Raw genomic sequence first — 12646 nt, forward strand, 5'->3', positions numbered from 1 at the left:
GTCTTGTAGCTAAGACCTATTGTGGTAGCTTATCCATTTGTTAGGAAATGGAAAAGAGGAGGGAACGTATGAATGGTCCATTAGTAAATATTTATAGGTTCCTCCCCCCCCCCCAAGGTGGGAAGCTAAACATTGTTCAAAACTGAACAGATAGAATTGATATGGAACACAGGAATAATTAACAGAGATCTGTTGCTTGATAAATCAACACTGCTTCGTCAGCTTTTTGCTCTCTACTTCAAATAGGAATCTCTTACGCCTAGCTCCCAAACAATGTGGACTGCTTCATTGTACTTAGCTTTATAGAAGCACAGGAGGAGAAGAGCTTTCGCTCAAGAGCTTGCCATCTAGTTAGCACCAAGGATAGAAAAAATGGTGCAGCATACAGAAGGGATTGGAAGATGTGCATGTTTTTTTCACAAGTTGGATTATTTTGTGTGTGTGTGTTTAGAGAAAGAGAGCTAGGAAGAGATGAGGTGCTGGGGTGGGGGAAAAGATTTTAGATGGTAGTCTGCTGTGTCCGAGAGCTGTGAAGATATGGGAACTAGAATGCTAGGAAAACAGCTAAGATTCTTCATGCTTTGCTGTTTTTTTGTTCTTTTTAGTATTTGGGAAGTTCTTGTTCCTGTTCTGCAAGAAATTCTCTATGGTGGTAGCTGTCTATGACTCTGAACAGCTTCTTTGTGCTTCCGTTGTGTATGAAGAACATTTCTACTTGTTTAGGGAGAAGAGGTACACGAGTAACTAAAGTCAGTTAGCGTTGTACAGTATTTGAGCTTCTTAAAGGTGCATTTCAGTGTAGGAGCTATAGGAGTAAGAATTTGGTGGAGGGCAGTCTTGAGAAAAATACGTAATCTGGCGCAGGTTGCCCAGAGAAGCTGTGGCTGCCCCATCCCTGGCAGTATTGAAGGGCAGGTTGCACAGGGCCTCGAGCAACCTGCTCTAGTTGAAGGTGTCCCTGCTCATGGCAGGGGGGGTTGGAACTAGGTGATCTTTAAGGTCCCTTCCAACTTGAACCATTCCGTGATTCTGTGAAAGGCAGGATCTGTTTATTTTTAATAGCTATTGTTGTAATAATTTTTTATAATCTGTAATACTTTATTTAATGACCAAAATGTCATTTCTGCACACTTTTAACTAGAATTGACTCTTGAATGTAACAGGTGATTAATTCATCTGAAAGTTTTGCCTAAAAGAAAGTAACATAATGTGGGGAAGATTGATATACCAGTGAAACTAGTGATAAAAAAAAAAAGTTCTACATGTAAATCAGAACATTGGGTAGTTCAGTGTAGCATAATCAAAATATTTTCTCCTTGCCTTGTGCATTCTTTTAGTTGGAGTAATGCAAATCCTTCCTCCTTTCCTAAAAACTCTTTTGCATTAAATTAAAGCTAGTGGGTAATTTTTCTCAAATATTAAAGGGGTGTCTATATAGACTTCTCAGAAGTGTGGGGCAAGAGTTTCCCCGCTGTATAAAATGAAATTTGTAAAAGCTTATACTTGGACCAGATGAGATTCCCCCCCGCCCCTACACCTCAGGGGACTGCATTTATTCCTTCACTTTATTATTTTTTTTTTTTTTCCTTCTTTCTGTGTGCACCAAGGCTGAGGTTAAGACTGAGCCATTTGTCATGGCTTCACTCTTATGTTATATATAGCAAACAAATACATATATATCATATATATATAATGTGGCTTATTAAAGCTTAAAAAACGTTGACTCTCCTTTGATCCATAGATATTAACAAGTTAAAATGCCATGCCTCTGATTACTCTTTTTATATGTATTTTAAAAAGTTAACAGATCACACTAAACCAAAGCATTTCTTTATACCTAGAACTAAGCCTAGTACATAGCTGTACATTCCAATATCACCACAAACCCAGTAATTTAAGACTAAACCAGTGTGTCCTAGGAGGATACATTTCCCTCTGAGGGACACAACAGCAGAGTGCTGGTCCTTACCTTTCAAATGTAATGGCGACTATCTTTCTGTATCTCTTTCTTCCTGGCTTTGTGCCTGTCTTTATTATATTTAATTTTTAAGAGGGGATGATCAATGCAATCTTGAAGATACTGTAGTTTATTCCCATATGTGCATTTTGCTTTATTTCCTCTGAACTATAAGTATACTAAATGTGTTTAATAACCTGGAATTAATGAGCCCTTTCATTTTTTGTACTTACTTTGGAGGCTGGTATGTAATTTTGCCTATTTACCAGCAAAGACAAGCAAAAGCTGACTCCTAACAATGGTTTCTTCATAGCTCATGTGCCTGCAGAACAGAAAGGATAAAAGTAGTTTGTTTTTTAAAATTTTTTTCCTTAATGGATTCAATCCATCTAAATCAGCAGTTTTCCATTGGTGATAAACCTTTAACTTACTGACCCGAGCAAGGTATTAAAATAACTACCCAGATGTACTAGGCTTTCCAAACTGATGAATTGATTTTTGCTGTGTTACTTGCGTTTCGTGCCAAACAGGCATGTGCCAAAGATGTCTTCACCAGTTTGTTTTGATTCTTGCACTTCCATGGTTCTGAAATGACATAAAAATAGAGTTGTAAACTCATCAACCCTTCAATAAAAAGTTTGGGATTTTTTTTGGTAAGAGGATTTCCATAAATTAAGAAAATTAAAAGTTGAGAAGGGTGATAGCTAATGTTGTCTCTTCTCAAATCTGTCTCAGAACTGCCATAATATTGAGGTTTTTAAACTAAGCATTAGAAAGATTAATGCAAAACCTCAGGTTTCTTTCCCATACAGTACTATTACTTCCAGTGACAAGAAAGAATAAGGAAACGTTTTTATTGTTCTTGCCATGAGTAAATGATGAGAAACATACTTCACCAAAGAAGTTCACCTTTGCAGAACCTAATGATGCTGTTTCCTGTGCTATGCTAAAAATATTGTGAGCTGTTGGAATTAGATGAACAGCAATAATAAAGTTATCAAATAAACTTTGTTTTATAGAGTATCTGAATAATATGCATAATTTATCAGTGTTTCAGTTAAGATCTTATTTCTGTGCATATTGTTAATGTTACACATTCTCATCAATAGTAGAACAGCATGCACATCTGTCTGCATGCATTTGTGATCTTTGTAATACAGTCTGGTACTGAAAGTTAATAAAATGCTTTATTAAATCTGATTAAAAAATTTAAACATCATTCAATGCTGTTTCTCTTTAACTGCAGACCCTGCTACATGGAAAAATCCAAGACACCTTTCTAAAGGTTGCCTTTATCCACTTGCTTTTTCTCCCTACGCATAAAGTGCATGCTTATATACACTAATCACGTACATTTCATGGCACTTTATTGTTGTTTACACTTTTACTTTTACACTTTGGCTACTGTGTTGATTGATTATTTTGCTAAGTCTTGTGATCTGGTTGATTTTTAGTTTTCTGACCTTGTTGCATTAGAATGAGATGACTTTTGCTTTTCTTCTGTGCCGTTGCTGCTTCATAGAATTTCCTGCACTTTTAATTCCCAAATCCTTAAAAAAATCCATTGATCAGCATCTTGAAATTCAACTTGAGTGGAAAAAATGCTTTGCAAGATTACTTGATTGTAGGTAAACAATGTGTTTGCCGAATGGCCACATTTCTTGTAGATTATTCTTCTAGAACAGATTGCTGTATTGAGGAGCAGAGGGGAAATGGCCACAAAGTGAAAATTTGAAATGGATTTTATCACTACTACTTGGAAACCTACTTGTGGAAGTGTCAGTATTTCACAGTGTGACTCAGACTGCTGCCCGTGCTACCAAGCAGGAACTGACAAAACTTTGCTGCTTCTGGGACTGCTCTTGAATAGCCCCAAGTCATTCTGGACATCAGTGGTGACTAGCAAGAGTTAAGATGTTTGGTCCTTGACAGGTTTGGGAAGAGACATGTTCTCCTAAGGCTTCATTGCTATGCAGAATTCTTATGTATTTTCTGTTTGCTTGGTTTTCACTCTACAGGTTTTTCTAACTTTTTCTTTCAGCTGTAATTTGATCTCACTTGCATGGTAAAGGAAAAAATGCTAAAAGCAAGTATTTATTTCAGGTTTTTTAACTATTGCTAATAATTCTTTTGTTTTCTGTTGCAAGCTGATATTTAATGGACTAGACCATTTCTGAAAAATGGTAGGATAGCTTATGACTGGCTCAGTCACAATTAGGAAGGCGGACTTGTGCAAGAGAGGCAAATTAAAGAGTAGTGAGATGCAGTGTTTAAATAAGGAGAATCATAAATGTATGCAGTCATACAGCAGAGTCATACAGCAATAAGCAGAATCATAAATGTATGAGCTATTTAACATCTAACTATAAAAAGCAGACTAATTTTTCTCTTGCTGCTTGGAGAAAAAATCATATTGTAGTTTTCAACAAACAGGGTCTTGGAAAAATGTAATTGAAAGATCTATTTCTTCTTCCTCATGTATCAATTCTTTGTTTTCAGAGATAGATGCTGCTGAGTGGGGTAAATTTCTTCACACCAAAAATAAGGTACGTTTACTCTGATGATGGAGTATCAGTGTCATAAATATGCTGTTATATATATACTTAATTATATATTTTTTCCCTTGACTTTCCCAAAAAGGAGATTATTCTGCCTGCTATACTAAATGCCACAATATTGAAGGTTTTCTGTTTTGCTTTTTATGAGTAGAAAACTTCCGAAAACATACTTTTAAATTCAAGATGGAAAGTTTATTAGGGGTTGTCTGTAGTGAGAGTCATTGATTCTGCCAAGTTATTTATCTTAATCCTTTTTGTGCTATTTTATTAGGTTCTTTTTCTTTTTGTGTGTTGGCAAAATTAGAAAGGGCGTTGTAAAGACAAGCAAGTATATAATCACAAGTCATTTCAGTCTGTTGAAGAATTGGCCACTTCAGAGATCTATTAGAAAGCTATGACAAGGAAGGAAGAGCCTAATGAGCATCAGGGGGGAGAAGCAGGCTGAGATGACCTAGGACTTCAGTAAGAGAGTCAAAGCTTAAACCTTTATTCCAAGAAAGTAATTTTTTTGTTGGCAGATGAATTTTGTTTATTACTTTAATCTGATTTCCTTACCTTCTAGAGAGTGCTAGTAATTGAAGGAAATCTAGAGAGGAATGCAGAGGGAACCTGTGCAAGGGTAGCTCTGTGATAACATACTTGGATTGGTGCAAGGAGAATAGTTTTCACAAGAATGGAAAAACTTTGAAATGAAACTGTTGTTGTTCTTCATGCTCTTAGAGATGAGAAGAGTTTCAGGCTACATATTGTTTATAAACTTTAAAGGATTGCAACTAGATTTGAAATGGAATTAAGTGTTTGAAATTCTCTTTAGGTGAACACTATTTTATACGTTGTCTGACATCGGTGGGTTAATAACTGCATTTCACAGTATTAATCAACAGATTAAATACCAAGATTACAAATTCTGTAATTTTTAGCACTGTATTGCTGTTAGCATTAGTTTAGGGGCTAATAGTCATTCTTATTTTTTCTCACCTCCTGTGTACTGAGTTAGAGAGTTTTTCAGTGTCTCTTGGAGAAGAGAGCATTATTTTGCAGTTGGGTAAGTGGATGCTGCCTTTGATTTTTAGACAATTTTTTCTTCCATACTTCAGATCTATACAGATTTTGATGAAATTCGTCAGGAAATAGAAAATGAAACAGAAAGGATTTCAGGAAATAATAAGGTAAATGTTGCACTATCCATCTTTGTCTTGCTATAGATTCTCTTGCTGCTTAAACCTTTCTTCAACAGTTTTGGCAGCTAGAAGTGAAAAGCATTGAACTGTTCTAATGAAGAACACAGTAATGCTGCTTGAGTTTTTATTCACTGAGTTTGTGAGATAAATGACTTCAGCTAAAAGAAAATGAAAAGAATTGCTGTTGCTTTACTTCAGAGCTTCCTTAATAATAGTGCAAAAACTAAACTTTGAGTTGAACTTACTTCCATTTTCCACATACATGGCTTTATGTGTAAGTAGAAAATTGAATATTCTGCTCTTGCGTATCTGTATAATCACTGAAATGTAAAAGCGTTTATGCATTATACTGAGGGGGAAAACAAGGCTGCTTCCAGAGGTGAAGGAATTGTGCAGATGTGGCTGTCTTTTTCCTCACCATATAGTTGTAATGTGCCTGATGGAAGAATTCTAGTATGAAACAACAGTTTTTGGCTTTCTGAAGGGTGCATTCACATAATCCAATACAGTGATCAAATTTTATTATTATATTTCTAGGGGATCAGTCCTGAACCTATTCATCTTAAGATTTTTTCATCTAATGTTGTAAATCTGACTCTTGTGGATTTACCTGGAATGACAAAGGTAAGATGCGGAATGCTTCTCTTCTGATTCACTGTGAACAGCGTATGTTCATATTTTGGCATTATTCTGTATTATTAAACAGCTTTCCTTGGGTTAAGTAGTTAGTTATATGAATTTGAGATGTCACCATCTTCTGGTGTAAGCTTTGGGTTTCTGGTGCTCTTTGCTGTTATAACGGGTAGATTTGCTTAAGTTCTTCCTCTTCCTATGTACAACTGAGGGATTGGAAGCATGGTGCAGACTGCCTGTTGTTTTAGTAGAAGCAGTAGCATTGGAAGTTTCAAAGTTGCACCTGCAGATATAGATGGGTACTTGAGAAGTTCGAAAACGTTTTCCCTCTTGCTTTTCCATAAGTTGCTGTGTGTATTTTGCATAAGAAGTTGTGTAAAGTAAGGACAACTAGAAGAAATGTTCAGGTCATGTTTATTCAGGTTTTAGAGTAAGTAATCTTCTATGGCACGGAGATGGCAAATTGACTTCTTTCTTATGCTTGTACATATACACACCCCACTCTGCCAGTTGTGGAGGTGGTTCTTGGATATTAAGTCTTCTTAATAATGAGTTAGTTAATAAGTTCTTAACAACAGTATCAAATAATTTGAATGGATTCTTATTTCTTTAAGGGTGGTTTTGATTTGTATACCTTTCAAGATCTTTCTTTTCTTTCCTGTTTGTTTGTGAAGGGGGAAGGAAACGGCTGGAAAACTCATGGTAAAGGATACGAACTTTCAGTGAGTGGTCTCACACAGGCATAAATATACAATTTTGAATGGTTCTACTTTGTTTTCTTTTCCTCTAGGTGCCTGTTGGTGATCAGCCTAAGGATATTGAACTTCAAATAAGAGAGCTAATCCTTCAATTCATCAGCAACCCAAATTCAATTATTCTGGCAGTCACAGCTGCTAACACAGACATGGCCACTTCAGAAGCACTTAAAATTGCACGGGAGGTGGATCCAGATGGTAAGCAGCAAGAAAAACTGGATCCTGTAATGCAACTTCTTTTTTAAATTAAGTCCTAAAACTAAAGTTGTTTGAGCAAAAAGTAATAAGAAAAACAAATGTCATTGCCTTTCCTAGAAAATGCAATTATTCTGTTTGCCTAAGGACTTCCTGCCGAATTCTCTGCAACTTGGAGAATGCTGTGATGAATTAATATCGAATGGATTTCTGGCTTACAAACAACTATTTTAGTAGTCATAGGAGCCACTTCTGTTTCCAGAGCAGCAAAATGGCGTTACAGAATGTTGGGAGTTTTGAGATATGGTTTGGTTTTTTTAGTAGTTTACAGTGGTCTGTTAGGATGAATTAGTGATGAATCTTTAGTGTCCAAGGTTTTTTCTTTTAGTAGAGAGAATATGCCATCCTGCAGCTAGTAATTGACTGTCTAGCTGTTAGTCTGGTGACTTTTAGTAAGAATTAATTTACCCCTGTAAAAATGATCAGCTGTGACTTCTGGATCACTTCCCAAAATTCTAAACTGTAAAGATCTGGAGTGGCAGCTCATGTTGTAGGTTCTGTTGGAATAATGGTATGCTGTGAAAACCTGAAGTACTAAAGTAGGTAGACTTTCTGACTTGCATTCATCTGAAAGTTTCAAGACCCGAGAACCTACTGATTTTCTTGAGGTAATGGTTTATTCTTACATCTAAAAGTGTGTTATATTTTAAAGAAAAAGTTCTTGTCACCTATTTTTTCAGACTCAAAAGCCTAGGAAATATCAAGGTGCCAGACAAATCCTGTGTCCGCGTTAACCTCCCTGTCTAGATGTGCAATATTTACCTGTTTAGTGTATTGAGGTCACATTTTCCTCCACCGTGTCCAATATGAAGCTTAGTTTTTATTCAGAAAACTTTCAGTCACATATTCAATATAATATGTTTCGTTAGCAAAATTCAATCCCCTAAAGCTTCTTCAGTAGATGGATTTCAAGCTGTTCAGTCTCTTGGGGCTTTGAGCCTATGTATATGATGCACTGTGCTGAAAGTGGGCTTGTTGCCTCTGTTAGTAGCTTCTCCATTGGGTAGTGGTATTTCAAATACAGTTCCAAACAGATTGCCATTATGTCTGGTTCTGCGTACATGCTAGAAATATGTTCAGTCCACTCACACTTGTGAGTCCCCTTGTTGCAATTTCTTAGTGTTCTCCACAAGTCCTTAGTAACACCTCTAACCTCATGTAGTATGCAAAAATATTTGTTGTAGTCAGTAGTGATTGTAATTTCAAACTGTATGGTGCCTAAACCTTTTTGTTTAACCAGGTATGTGAGGGGAACAGTACCTGGCAAATACTTTCTTACACACCTGTTAATAAGGGGCTCCAGAGACAAATACCACATGTTCTTGCATTAGTCTTTGCTGGTTTGCAGTATAAAACTTCATGCATCTAAAGAGCTTTTTGAATGATGAGTTTTAGCTACATTTTTGATCAAGACAAAACATCCGAGTTTTCCTTTTCGTAGGTCGAAGAACCCTTGCTGTTATTACAAAGTTGGATCTCATGGATGCTGGCACTGATGCTATGGATGTGCTCATGGGAAGGGTGATTCCAGTCAAACTTGGTATCATTGGAGTAGTGAACAGGTTGGTCTGGGCACATTGATGTTATTTTTTAAATCGTGTTAATACAAAGTGATGCTTTCAGCTTTTTTAACCATGAATATGGTTTTAAGAATAAGATGACTTGATATTGAAATAAACTTAAGAACAGGCAAGCAAGAAGCTTGTTGCCCACTTTTCAAAATCCTGTCTGTCCTTATTCCATTCAACCAGCTGCTAATTTAGAAAGGAGTAGGGACACCACTTCTAGAAGAACTGTAGTGAAACCACTTCTTTCTGCTCTCGTTTTTTAGCTTGAGGGATCCTTGTGGTCTGCTGTTCACATTAGCAGTGATCCACTACAGATCTTATGTGTATTAGTGCTAACTGCATATAGAATCATAGAATAGTTAGGATTGGAAAAGACCTTAAGATCATGTAGTTCCAGCTCCCCTGCCACAGGCAGGGACACCACACACTAAACCATGTCACCCAAGACTCCGTCCAACCTGGCCTTGAACACTGCCAGGGATGGAGCATTTACCACTTCTTTGGGCAACCTGTTCCTGTGCCTGAAAACACCCTCACATAAAGAACTTCTTCCTTATATCTAACCTGAACTTCCTCTGTTTAAGTTTAAACTCATTACCCGTTGTCTTATCAATACAGTTCCTAATGAAGAGTCCCTCTCCAGCATCCTTGTAGGCCTCCTTCAGAAAGTGGAAGGCTGCTATGAGGTCTCCACGCAGCCTTCTCTTCTCCAGGCTGAACAGCCTCAACTTTCTCAGCCTGTCTTCATACGGGAGGTGCTCCAGCCCCCTTATCATCCTCATGGAACCTCTTCTGGACTTGCTCCAACAGCTCCATGTCCTTCTTATGTTGAGGACACCAGAACTGTACACAGTACTCCAAGTGGCGTCTCACAAGAGCAGAGTAGAGGGGCAGGATCACTTCCTTCAACCTGCTGGTCACGCTTCTTTCGATGCAGCCCAGTATATATGTAGCTATCATACTGTTCACTTTGTTTTTTGCATTAGCTAGGTCAAATCTCATGTGGTTTTAATAAAAGTCTTGCTTAGTCTGTGTACAGCTGCTGCCCTTACTGATTTGTTGACTGTGCTGCATGGAACAACAAATAAACCCCTTTATTGTCTAAGGAAGATGAGTTACGTGCAGAAAGCAAAAAGCAGCTGTTAGATGTCCTGCCCAGACAAGCAAAAGTGTAAATTATTTTTACTTTGCATCTATTAACTAGTGTGTAACTCTTCCTTTTAACTTAAGGAGTCAGTTGGATATTAACAACAAGAAGAGTGTAGCTGATTCCATTCGTGATGAGTATGGTTTTCTTCAAAAGAAGTATCCTTCCCTAGCCAATCGAAATGGAACCAAGTATCTTGCTAGAACACTGAACAGGTATTACATATCACATGAAGTAAAATAAACGTGTGCTTTTAAAGATACTCTAAGATATATATTGGTGTGTTAGAAATATGTGTAGACATTTATTTTTACCTTTCCTTTCTCTTTTGGTGCTATACAGTGATACATTAAGGAAAACTGTTTCTGACTGAATTAAGGAATTCAGTTTCTGAATTTACTGTAATTTTCTGGAGTAAATGTTTTCCTTTGGTGATTATTTTCTGTCTTTTCTCTGCTTTAATGGAGATTATAAAGCTGAAACTTTTCCTCCCTTCTAATGAGGGACTGTTTTCCATTTTTAGACTGCTGATGCATCATATCAGGGATTGCTTGCCAGAACTGAAAACCAGAATCAATGTTTTAGCTGCTCAGTACCAGTCTCTACTAAACAGCTATGGGGAACCTGTTGAAGACAAAAGTGCCACTTTATTGCAGCTTATTACCAAATTTGCCACAGAATATTGTAACACTATTGAAGGAACAGCAAAATACATAGAGACTTCAGAGCTGTAAGTACTAAGTGGTTTTCTAGAATATTGACTAAGCAATTAGATGGATGCGGTGGCCCTTGATGGCTTTCCTTGGCAATACTACTATACTAGAACATAACATGCTCAAAAAAGTTTGATTCCAGACTGTTTGCAATGAGAGCTTTTTTCTTCTTTGCTACTTCAGTTGTTATTTTATTATTTCAGATGCGGTGGAGCCAGAATCTGTTACATTTTTCATGAGACTTTTGGAAGAACTTTAGAATCTGTTGACCCACTGGGTGGCCTTAACACAATTGATATTCTGACTGCCATTAGAAATGCCACTGTGAGTGTTCTGTATTTCTAAGTGTTGTTGCTGTACCTTGGCTTTGAAGATAAGGTTTCAACAAATTCATGCTCCTTCAGTCCTATGTATTAACGGTCTTGGCTGAATGAGTTAATATGGAGAGGCTGAATCCTGCTTATTGGTATTTTAAGTGGAAAAATTACCATATCCAAATTTGCAGCCATTAGCCTATATGGAATAAGTTTAAGGTGAATGCTTACTCTTACTTACAGGCTGAAAGCTCATGCCCAGCTTTGGCAACCCTATGCTGAAGCTATTATATGTTACAGAAATGGTGATGGAAGACTGCCTAATTATTTTGCATTAAGGAATTTTGTTAATTATGAAGATTCAAGCTGAGATGGATGGGCTAGGACAAGTTCAGCTATTTTAATTCTGTGTAAGGACACGACTCTTCAATGGTTGAGTGTGCACGTGACAGATTTGGTGTCTTGTGAATATGGGAATTGGTGTTGCTAAGAATTAACAGAGTAAGTTCACTTTTAAATTCTGTAGTATATAGAATGTTCACGCCTTAGAGCTTGACTTTGGATGTCAAACACTCATGCCTGCTTTTGTACTGTATCCTTTTAGGTGTGGACAGACAGGTTTCTGCATGGTCAGTAACTACTCTAAATTTAGAGTGTGTTAGGTACTCTGTGGCAATGATCTATGTGCATGCTTTTATCCTTCTGTAAATGTAAAATGTAAAACAGCATTTAGTAACAAAAAAGTCTTCTTTTATGTGACATATCTTTGTGTTTCTAAATTTCAGGTAAAAAAAGTTCTACGTATAGCTAAGCATTGGTCTGTATGGTCATAAATTAAATTATCCCAAACACTGTAAATCAGTGACACAGTCTTATGATTATACTTAACAGAAAACCCACCTATCGTGCAGTAAGAATTGTATGCCCAGGACTGTCAAACTTTTCTTTCTGAAGTTAGGAAGAGGATGTCTTTGCCTTTATGATTAATAAGTTCATTTAAACTTGGATCCAAAAATGTAGAAAGAATTGTCCTAGTTCTAAGCCTAGAATGACGTTAGCAGGTAGAAAGTTTCAGAATTCTATAAGGGTGCTGGCTAATCATTATTTAATACAGAGTTTGTCTTAAAGGTAGTAACTATATTTTATAGCTTTTATATTTAGATATTCTTGTAACATATCTTACTCTTGAGGCCGTTTCTGAGTGTTCTTTCACAGTGCAAGCACTGTGACCTGATTTATTCTGGGCTTCATCAGCTATTACTACTTAGAAATATGTAGTATTTTAACACAGGATTTAACAGCTTTTCCCCTCCTTATGAACCAGGGTCCCCGTCCTGCCTTGTTTGTTCCTGAAGTCTCATTTGAATTGCTGGTAAAAAGGCAAATCAAACGTTTAGAAGAACCTAGCTTGCGCTGTGTGGAGCTAGTTCATGAAGAAATGCAGAGGATTATCCAGCATTGTAGTAATTACAGTACACAGGTAAAAATGCATGAATAGAATTATGTTTTAATTATTGGGCTTTTTTTCTCCCCACTTCCCTAAAAAATTCTGGGAGTCTCATCGC

At 36.9% G+C, this 12646-nt stretch overlaps 1 protein-coding gene across 5 annotated transcripts in view; it reads left to right on the forward strand.

Moving 5' to 3' along the window:
- DNM1L (dynamin 1 like) overlaps positions 1 to 12646 on the forward strand; it is a 43910-nt gene that overhangs the window by 15786 nt on the left and 15478 nt on the right. For 3 of the 5 annotated variants that reach the window (XM_030478352.1, XM_030478354.1, XM_030478355.2), the window contains 9 exons: positions 4457 to 4503; positions 5613 to 5684; positions 6234 to 6320; positions 7120 to 7282; positions 8781 to 8901; positions 10138 to 10269; positions 10578 to 10784; positions 10971 to 11091; positions 12406 to 12561. In XM_030478352.1, coding sequence (XP_030334212.1) covers positions 4457 to 4503; positions 5613 to 5684; positions 6234 to 6320; positions 7120 to 7282; positions 8781 to 8901; positions 10138 to 10269; positions 10578 to 10784; positions 10971 to 11091; positions 12406 to 12561 — 1106 coding nt within the window. Of the gene's footprint in view, positions 1 to 3203; positions 3243 to 4456; positions 4504 to 5612; positions 5685 to 6233; positions 6321 to 7119; positions 7283 to 8780; positions 8902 to 10137; positions 10270 to 10577; positions 10785 to 10970; positions 11092 to 12405; positions 12562 to 12646 lie in introns of all 5 variants that reach the window. The other 2 variants (XM_030478351.1, XM_030478353.1) reach the window with 1 other exon arrangement.

The sequence above is a fragment of the Strigops habroptila genome, chromosome 3 (genome assembly GCF_004027225.2).
Source record: "Strigops habroptila isolate Jane chromosome 3, bStrHab1.2.pri, whole genome shotgun sequence".
Classification (NCBI taxonomy): Eukaryota; Metazoa; Chordata; class Aves; order Psittaciformes; family Psittacidae; genus Strigops; species Strigops habroptila.